This window comes from Dysidea avara, chromosome 2, assembly GCF_963678975.1.
Source record: "Dysidea avara chromosome 2, odDysAvar1.4, whole genome shotgun sequence".
NCBI lineage: Eukaryota > Metazoa > Porifera > Demospongiae > Dictyoceratida > Dysideidae > Dysidea > Dysidea avara.
Genome location: NC_089273.1, coordinates 39,957,689 through 39,968,423, shown reverse-complemented (window position 1 = coordinate 39,968,423; position 10,735 = coordinate 39,957,689). Strand labels below are relative to the sequence as shown.

At 44.6% G+C, this 10,735-nt stretch overlaps 2 protein-coding genes across 2 annotated transcripts; one reads left to right on the top strand and one right to left on the bottom strand.

The window, feature by feature from the left end:
* The first annotated feature begins 2,669 nt into the window (after positions 1-2,669).
* LOC136248096 (putative per-hexamer repeat protein 5) lies at positions 2,670-3,850 on the top strand. Its single transcript, XM_066039909.1, has 2 exons — positions 2,670-2,878; positions 3,049-3,850. The coding sequence occupies exons 1-2, from the start codon at positions 2,670-2,672 to the stop codon at positions 3,848-3,850; spliced, it is 1,011 nt and encodes a 336-aa protein (XP_065895981.1).
* A 525-nt stretch (positions 3,851-4,375) lies between these two features.
* On the bottom strand, positions 4,376-10,231 carry LOC136248095 (uncharacterized). The gene has a single exon (XM_066039908.1). The coding sequence runs from the start codon at positions 10,229-10,231 to the stop codon at positions 4,376-4,378; it is 5,856 nt and encodes a 1,951-aa protein (XP_065895980.1).
* Positions 10,232-10,735: the final 504 nt, after the last annotated feature.

Here is a 10,735-nt window from a genome sequence, read left to right as displayed (position 1 = left end):
GGCATAAGCCATAATGCCTCAGGATCATTTTGGCATTATATCGCTCGAGAGTAACTGACAAGCGCTGAAGTAATTGTTTCCTTGCAAACTGTCTGGGAATACCACTTTTAACAGTGGTACGGTCGGCAATCGTGGATAAAGTTGATAAAGCAAAGGGTGTCCAAACACCAAACGACTCGCAAACCAGGGGAAAAAATTCACCACCATGGTTATTAACAGTTTCCAAATAATGGTCATCCTTAGCTTCCTCACCGGCAGCAGCAGCTACCCCAGCCTTAGATGCAGCAGCGGAAATAAAGGAAGGCTGAGTTGCGCACCTGACAGAGAGGTCAAAGTAAGCAGGACGGCCTAGAGTAAAATCAGGATGGTAAATGTCCCTAGGACGAGATTGATCAGAGGCAATGCTTTGCTCACAGAGAACACCAGGGTGATCTTGCAGTAGAGCATGATGTACTATAGAAACAAGAGCATCATGGCGTTGGATACGTAGTGGGCCATGAGAGCAACCGAGAAGATGGTCACCAAACTGATCTATGACAGACAAACATGTACAAAGTGGTAACAATGGGAAAAGAGGAACACCCAACCATAAACGGACTGCGATAACAAACTCATGTGGAGAAAAGGCCAAACCCAATGTTGGTTGAGGGATGGCCTTCAGCCAGCCACTGCTGACACCAGAGGAGTGAGCAACAGCACGTAAACGAGCCTGGTCACGGATTGTGGAGGTGTTGAAAATCCTTGCAAATAATTGATCATCAAGGGAAGCCTGTAAGTCATTTTGGAAAGATAAGTTAGAAGGCAAGATGGATAGACTTTGGAAATAGGAGATAGCACAATTTTCACCTGGAATAAAGGAAGTCACATCAAAATTTGGTGCAAAACGGGACACCAAAATCCGGGCTGAGTTATAGGAACCCAAAAAGGCTGGATGTGAAGAGAGTTGGGACTCACGCAAACCCAAGCCTCCTAAACGGAATGGCAAAGTAGCTTGAGACCAAGCATTATCAGAGATGCTACAGCAGAAAATTCTACTAAGACAGTTGCGTAGGTTAGAGTCAAACACAGATGGAAAGCAGCCTAATGATGAAGAAGGGACACAGCGCAATATGTGAGTGATCTTACAAACACTGAGACAGCTCCTAAGCAAATTCAATTCAATTTGAGGATCTCCAAGTTCTGCAAGCTTATCCTGAATAGATGCAGTTTTTTCAAGTTTACTAGACAAAAAAGAATCAAAAAAAGTAGGTGGTCCCCACACAGGAGACCCTAAAAGCTCCAAACCACTGCTTTCAGGATTAATTCGTTTTATTGCATGAGGAAATTCAGGGAAAGAGCTATCTCCAGAAGGCCAATACAACTCACATTTGGATAGATTGATATGCAAGCCAAAACTTGGCCCAGACTGAGTAAAGCATGATAGTAAAGCAAGGAGAGAAGACCTAGACCCAATAAAAATGCCATCATCTAAATACCACAAACTTAGGAGACAATTTTCACTAAGAGGATTGGAACCAAGAAACTGAAGCAAAACTGATGAGAATAACAAAGGACCAAGTGGATCACCCTGCTGTACACCAGTGGATGCAAGAATACGACGGTAGCCAAAACGTAATTCTGCAGGCTGATTATAACACCAGTACACCCAACGAGATATTTCAGGAAAATCCTTATAAACACGGCTGAGAAAAGCAGTGCGGCTGCATTCATTAAAAGCATTTTTCATATCTATCTTCAGAAGAGCTAGTGATTCATCACCACCCAGCTGAGATAGAGCATGACGGACAGCATGAATAGCCCCTTCCAAGCCACCTGGAATGCCAACTCCAACTTGGCCATGAGGAAGGAAGACATCTGGACGAAACGGACGAACAAAGTGACAGCACAACCGACTGGCAAGGCAACGAAGGACTTCACCAAAAGCAATAGGCTGAACACCCCCTGTCTTTTTCAGAAGAGCTGTTAAAGGGGCACCACACAGCCAGGGAACTAGCAGAGGACATGCTTTACCAGATAACAAGAAGTTCATAAACCTAGTGAGAGCATGAAGACAGTCCTCAGCAGATGAAGTAGTATGTCCACTGACTGCGTCAAGAATATGCTGAGCACGTAAACCAGAAACACCAGGACTGGTACCCCTAGGGAACCCTTTCAAGCACACGAGCACAGCTAATTCATCAACAACCAAAGAAGCTGACTCAGGAGCAGAACAGGAAGGAGGATCAGAAGTTGGGTGGCGTTCGAGCAGCTCTTGAAAAGTGCAATCACCATTCTTATCAGCTACATCAGTAGAAGTGAGTGACTGAACAGCATTACTATATCGTCCTTCACGTGCCCAGAACAGAGCTCGAGAAACATTGTATGATTTAGTCTGAGGACCACTGGTGGATTTGCGGACACAAAGATCATCTTGTAAAGACTTTCATAGAGTGTACAATCCATCAGAGTGAGACCAAACGTGTAGGCGTTCCATCAACATAGAAGCTAATACAAAATGACGACGGCGTTGACGGAATGGTGGCATACGCAACACAACTTTAGCAAACAAGAAAAGACGCACAAAGCCCCAAAGTGAGGAAGTTGCATTGCGAAGTTCAGTTGACAAGACTTTTGCAAGCAATGGACGAACACTACGGGGGATGTGCACAACTGTAAAAACTGGGCAAACCATGACAACTCCCATTAGCACTGTCAGGCCCCCTGATTCTAGATTGGGTGGGCCAATAAATGAGCAAGCTGAAGCAGAAAGAAGGGCTAACTCTAAAGGATCACTGGGTATGTTGGTGGAGGTAACCAAAGGAGGTGATGGAGAACTAAGAGGAAGCTGGATACTAAATACAGCAGGTAGGTCAGAAGCTGAAACCAAAGGAGCATTACAGTGTGGCCAGGCTTAAGGAGGCGTCGACATCCTGTCTTACGATAACGATCATGAGAGGCCCAACGGCAGGAAGGAACTGAGCAAATAAGACGGTTGCATTTGGCAAAGAAAGCAGCAGGTGGAAAAACCACTCTAGAAATATGCACAGAATTGATGTGTTGCCACAATAGAGAACAAGAAGAGCAAGACTTAGTACAGATGGGACAGGTTAGAACGGAAGAACACTCTGGCACGGCTGAAGTATCCACAGTCACCGATGAGGAGGGGGCTGGAGTGACAACATCAGGACTTGCTGGAGCGCCAACATCAGGACTAGCTGTGGAAGTAACTATAGGATCAAGACTTGCAGGAGTGGTAACAACATCACCAAAACTTGCTGTGGGAGGAACAATGGGATCAAAACTTGCTGGAGTAGCAACAACAACAGGACTTGCTGAAGTAAAAGCATCAGGACTTGCTGGAACAGTGACAGACACATCAGGACTTGCTGGAACAGGAACAGATACAACGGGACTTGCTGAGACAGAATCAGACACTTCAGGACTTGCTGGAACAGATACATCAAGACTTGCTGGAACAGTAACAAATACATCAGGATTTGCTGGAACAGTGACAGATGGGCTTGCTGGAACAGTGACAGGTGGGCTTGCTGGAACAGTGACAGGTGGGCTTGCTGGAACAGTGACAGATACATCAGGATTTGCTGGAGCAGGAACAAATACATCAGGACTTGCTGCAGCAGTGACAGATACATCAGGACTTGCTGGAACAGGGACAGGTACTTCAGGACTTGCTGGAACAGTGACAGATACAACAGGACTTGCTGGAACAGTGACAGATACAACAGGACTTGCTGGAACAGTAACACATTTATCAGGAACTGCTGGACAAGGCACAACTTTAACGGGATTTTTCGAAGTGACGATTGAGCCATTGCCAGCCGAAGAAACCGCAGACACCGACAAAGACTGATGATTTGTTGAATCAGCGATACTCGAGCTGCACAATGGCAATCCGAAACAACAAAACGAACTTCTTTTTTACCATATTGATTCACCACACCCTGAAGAAACTCACCAATGGGTTTCCCAGCGTAACGAATGGTTCTCTTCCAGTTCAAGCTTGGACGAAGAACGCCCAGCACGACGCTCAAAATCACAAGGAGTCTGCAGTCATCAGTCTCTGTCGCTCAAAGTCACAATTTTGTGGATGTGCGGGTGTTCAACCCTCTGGCTGCTTCTAATGCGTCCTCATCACTGGCCTCCAGTTATCGGAGGCACGAGAACATTAAGAAACGTGCGTATGCTCAGAGAATTCGTGAGGAGGAGCATGCCTGTCGTGTCGGGGGTGATACGGTTCGCTCCTGGTAGCAACTGCTCGTGATTGATCGACCACGCACGGATCCCACTACTAGCATCCTAATTAAAGCCTTCAAAACGCATGCGACCGTACACGTGATACAGCATTACATAATACATTGCAAACAATAACATTTAGTCAATTCTCGACATCCTCCAGGGCCAGGCGAAGTACATTTGCCCACTCAGAGATTCTCTCCAGTGCCCTTGTTGCAGCCCTTCTAGATGATCTGCCGGTTGAAGGCATCTCAGCTGTTGCTTCTTGAGTAGTTTCATCACAATCAGATCTTGACTGAGGAATTCGAAATTGTTCAGCATCACTACTTGAAATCTCCAACGGATATAATTTCACAATGGGTCTAGTTGTCTTGTAATTGCTCATTCTAATGTGAGCAGCTCGAACAAGGCCATCGTTCCCTTCAATGAGGTCTTCCACAACTGCGAGCCTCCAGTGAAGCCTGGATTTGTCATCATGCACAATTACTATGTCTCCCTTCTTGATAACTCTTTCATTACTTCCTGATGCCTTGTGAAATTCTCGCAATGAAGTTAGATATTCACACTTCCATCTTTGCCAGAACTGTTGAATCAGCCTTGTTTGTCTGTTAACTGATCGTCTGAGTGTAGTATCATTCATTGCAAAGTCAGGATCATTCAAGTCAACTGGGTCATCAAGTGGACATGGAAATGGCCGTATCTTTCTACCATAAAGCAGATGGGATGGCGTAAGTGGCTCTGGGTCAGTTACATCTGACGATATGTAAGTAAGCGGCCTATCATTCAGCATGGCTTCTATCTCTGTGATAACAGTTTCAAGCTGCTTTAAGGTGACAAATGTTCTGCCAAGTGTCTTCTTCACCGCCTGCTTGGTTAATCCAATGATACGTTCCCAGAATCCCCCGTACCATGGGGCACGCTTGGGAATGAAATGCCAGGTGACATTCTGGGATTCTAGAGCTTCCTTCAATGCTTCTGAACTAAACATCCTCTGTAATTCCTCCGCCGCCGCCAAATACGTAGAGGCATTGTCAGATATCATCTTCTTTGGTAAAGATTTGCGACTGCAGAATCGACGAAATGCCAACAGAAATGTCTCTACTGTGAGGTCAGTCACAACTTCTAAATGTACTGCTCTTGTAATTGCACATGAGAATAAACAGATGTACACTTTCATCTCCTCTCGCTCCTTAACATACAGTGCCCCAGTGAAATGGACTCCAGTAACTGTAAATGGTGGAGCTTCCATGACACGAATCTTAGGCAGTGGTGGTGGATCTGGTGACTTGAATGGTTTCCCTATTAATTTCTTACATGGCACACATCGTCTTAACACACTCTTAACGCATTGTCTAATACACGGAATCCAGTATACCTGACGGAGTGCAGTGACTGTAATGTTTACTCCTCCGTGATGAAGTTTCTCATGTGTATCAGTAACAATCATCCTAGTCACTGTATGTTTGCTGGGGAGAAGGTAAGGAAATTTGCTGACATCAGTGGTTGGTGCATTATGTATTCTTCCTCCACAACGTATGAGTTTCTTATCATCAAGGAACAGGCGAAGTTGCTTCACTAGTGGAGGACACTTGGATGTTTCCTTACACAAGAAGGCAAACTCTTCTGAATAAGCTGAGTGTTGAACTCCAGTGATTAATTTTCTACGAGCCTCAGATAGTTCTGTGTTGGTAAGAGGTACAGATTGTAAAGGTGTCTGTTTCTGAAGATTGTGTAAAAACCGGTAGACATAAGCAGTTACAGCTGTCAAACGGTAAAGATTGCTGTAACGTGATGGATCAACAATTGTAAGTATGTCTGTTCGACTCTGCTTGAGGGTTGTACTTACCACAGGTGTGGATTGTTCTGTAATTTGCACATCTAAGACACTGGTTGGTGTCCATTGTGGCCACTTAGTTCTATCCAATAGCCAGTTGGGGCCATGAATCCATAAGTGAGAGGAGCGTAACTGTTCAGTAGATATGCCTCGTGTTAGTAGGTCAGCAGGATTGTCGCCTGAGGGTGTGAATGACCACTTCTCTGATGGAAAATCCTTAACTATTTCTGCTACTCTTGGCTTGACAAAGGAGTTTGATTGGCCTCTATGGTGAATCCAGTGTAGCACTATTTGGCTATCTGTCCAGAGATGGACTGGAATTGGCTGAAAGTAAGTTGACAGAGATGATTGTACAAATTTTGCTACTCTAGTGGCAGTAACAGCAGCCATTAATTCCAGTTTAGGTAGCGTTAATGCTTTGATTGGAGCGGCTCGACTTTTGGACATGACGAAAGAGAGGTTGTCCTTGCTATGTAGATAAACAATCGCACCATACGCTTTAGTGCTAGCATCTGCAAATACATAGATATGGTCAATCTTTCTATCTGGCAGACTGGGGAAGTATGCTCTTGGAAGAGTCAGGGTGGGAAGAGCAAGAATGTCACCTCGTATGCTCAGCCATCTGTCGGTAATGTTGTCGTCAAGTGGGGTGTCCCATGTGCATTTCTTTTGCCACACTTCTTGAAGTAAAATCTTAGCACGGATAGTGACTGGAGTGGCCCAACCTAAAGGATCGTAAAGCTGCGAGGAATCTTGCAAAATATTTTGTTTTGACACTATGTTGCTTGGTGGTAATGGCTTGGGAACTAGTGACAGGGTGTCAGTCAAGGTATTCCAGAGAAGACCTAGCACATGTACAGTTGTGTTGTTACCAATGGACTTGTCGACAGTGGCAGTCTGTTGCAAGGTTGTGCTGTTAGTAGCCCATGATCGAAGGTTAAAATTTGTTTGGCTCATGATATGTCTCGCTTGTGAATAATACTGAGATAATTGAGTGTCTGTGTCACATCCAGATATGATGTTGTCAACATAGATGTTCCTTCGGATGTCTTCTGAGATCGGTGACTGGTACTTACGCAAGTGTAAGTCAATCGTTGCATGCAGCATAAATGGTGAGCTGGCAGTACCAAAGGGAACAGAAGTAAAACGGAAAACTTGAAGAGTGCTGTCAGGGTTTTCTGGTTGGATAGGCCACAGAAAACGTGTGAAGTCTCTATCTGATTGATCTAATCTCACATGGAGGAATGCCTTCTCTATGTCGGTGGACAACGCATAGTTGTGCAGGCGGAAGCGTAACAAAATAGCACACAAATCATTCAAGAATGGTGGTCCAACTTGTAGACAATCATTTAAACTGGCAGCATATGAGTTTTCACGGCAACTACAGTCGTAAACAATCCTGATGGGTGTTGTCAGGGAATCCTTTTTGACTGGGTGATGGGATAGATAGTGAACAGGTGTAGTAAAGGTATTGTCGACACGTTCAATGAATCCACGACGTTCTTGCTCTTGAATGATGTTGTGATACAGATTGAGCAATTCAGGAGTTAGCATCAGTTTGGTGAGAAGAGTCTTAGTTCTACACTGACAGATGTTGAAGTTTGATGGCAAATAAGGTTTGTCATCCTTCCATGGGAACTTAGCACAGTATGTACCATTTGGTAATTGGGAAATGCTAGAAGCTTGGTACGTAATGAGGAATGAAGAACTGGATTGTTGAGGACATGTTCCAATGGCTTCTACTGACCACAGTTGTTCTAAGTTGGGTTCCTGATTGTGGTCTGTGATGGTCGTCAGCTGTAACAATATTGAAGTTGATAATTGAGTGGCAACTTGTGGCATTGGGCCAGAGAGTAGGTATCCCAGTTTAGACTGCTGGGCAGTGGGACCATCTCCTCGGATAATCCGATCTTGTACAAATGACCAGTAATGATCAGTGCCAATGAGGATAGATATGGTGAATTCTTTATTGATAGTAATAGGAGTAGCAAGTTTCAAACCTTTCAAATGTGGTAAAGTGTTCAGAGCTAGATGATAAGAGTTGGAAATAGGTGTAGCAATTGTCGGTACAATTAAAACTGAAATTGGTATAAGTTCACCCGCTAGTGTTTCTACCTGGACAGTGGCAACATCAAGAGTTTGAAGGGATTGTGATTCTGCTCCAAAGGATGATAAAGCTACTTGTGTACTAGAGGTTGGTTTGACTTGTAGTTCAGTGGCTAATTGTACGGACATAAAAGAGCGCTGGGCTCCCTCATCAAATAGAATATTGGCATTCATTCTCATGTGACCATTAACAACTGGGGCTACAGCAGTCTTCAACAAACATATAGGGGAAACCTTTGGAGTGATATGTGAAGCCGGAATTACAAATGATGATACTGGAGTAGCACTAGGTACAGACGTAGCAGGTTGAAGTTGTGTGGTTGTTGGCTGTGTACTCTGAGGATTGCTCATTGGTACAGTAGTAGTATGATCTTGACCTCCATTGCACAGGCTTGTGTGGTGTTTGCGTTTACAATGCCGACATCGAAACCTTGAGGTGCATTGAGACACCTTATGTCTGGCCAAACAGTTATAGCATAGATGGTTTTGCTTTACAATCTCTAGACGTCTCTGCTGGTCAGTTATGACAGTACATTGGTATGTGGCATGAGGCCCTTTACAGAAAATACATGATGGTGGCCCTTTATCTTGTTTTTTGTGAATATGATTGGGTTTAGAGCCAATTAGGAATGCAGCTGTAGATTGGGATGAACCCAAAGGTGAATTGTGGGTCCCACACTCTAATATCCGAATCTCTTTAAGGACAGCTGACATTAACTGAGGTAATGACCATTCTGGGGTGGTCTTCGATCTAGCTATGTTCAATTTGACCTCTTTAGGAAGCTTTTCACGAATAACAGTGACTAGTAGGTCTCCATATGTCTCTCCAGATTTCCCAAGGGAAGATAAGCCACGTGTATGACTTTCCACAGTGTCGTGAAAGTTGCGTAAACTGTGCAGTGAGTTTGTGGGCCTCGGCAGTTCCAACAGAGCTCGCATGTGTGTATCAATTAACTGTTCAGTTTGGCCAAAACGTTCTTGTAGAATAGCCACTGCATGTAGGTAATTGTGATCACTGAGAGGAAACCCTGCAATAACCTTAGCTGCATCCCCTTGCAGTTGGGCCTTCAAATAATTGAATTTCTGCACACCACTTAGATTGGGATTGGAGTGGATGGCAGCTCGGAAGGAATCCCAAAAAGTTAGCCATTCTAAGGGGTGTCCAGAAAACATCGGTAGAGTTAACTTAGGTAACCTGCTCGCAGAAAACTGCGGAGTATGATTGGGAACTTCTGGTGCGGTAGTAATAGGTGTTATCATCAGGGGTTCAATACTTCTAGTACTCACTATGGGGAGTCTGCTGGAGGGTTTACTAGAGTCCAGGTTGAGATGAGACAATGTCGGTAAAGCTGACGGTATAGAATATAAGGGAGCTAGTGGATGGGGGCTAACTGCTTCAGTGCTTCTTGGAATTAATGGAGGAGGCCCCAAAGTGTGGACATAGCTCACTGATGGGTAAGAAATTGATGAAACAGAAACTGAGGTTGAATTGAGCATTGAAGATGTAAGTGTTGAAGAGATGTTACTGGTTGGAGGGCTACCACACACTTTTGGTAATTCAATATCAACATTTGAAACTGATTGGTTATCAACACTTGTGACTGAAGATTCATTAACAACATTACTGTCATGCATACTTGTTGATTGGGAGCTAGCTACACTACTCACAATGTCCTGGTGTGATTCCTGGGTTGCATCATTGTCATCTTCAATTGTCTCTTGTTGGGATGATGGTGTAGCAGGACGAGGCTGCTTTGAAAAAAGCTCCACTTGCTTCTTCAGCTTATTGATGTTCTCAATAATAAGATCTTGCCCCTCCTCAGAGTCCATGATTGCCTCTTCTAGCTCGCCTGGATCCTGAATCAGTTCTGCGATCTGTTCATCCAGCTTGGTAATCTGTTCATGCTTCTTTTCTAGTTGCGAGACGGCAGTGGTAAGGTAGGTAAGGGCTAGTTCATCGATCTCCTTGTCGAGGGTTTCATCTACCTTGTTGAGGATTCGCGTGACGTGCGAACGATACGCTCTACGAGAAGTCTGTAGGCGAGTCAGCTGCTCCATCGCTGGTAGTGCACTGAAAAAAATGCAACGGCAAACAACTGTTTATGTTCCGTTGGTGCTTGCCTCTCCGGGTACCGTTCAGAGTAGAATCTACAGCTTGCCACGGTACCACAGCGTTTACGCCTGGGGTTGCGAAGTTTCAGCGGCTACAAGGTGAAAATCCTGGTCACAGCACCAAAATGTCGTGTCGGGGGTGATACGGTTCGCTCCTGGTAGCAACTGCTCGTGATTGATCGACCACGCACGGATCCCACTACTAGCATCCTAATTAAAGCCTTCAAAACGCATGCAACCGTACACGTGATACAGCATTACATAATACATTACAAACAATAACAGTTAGTCAATTCTCGACAATGCCTCTTTTACCCCCCTGGTAGGGTCCGCAATCCGAAAAATCAACTTTTACAAATCGATCCCCCTACCATTGTGGGTTGTTCATTGTAGTATCCCATTGCTAGATCCACCATGAAACCGGAGGCACGATTGTTGTCTTCACAGAAA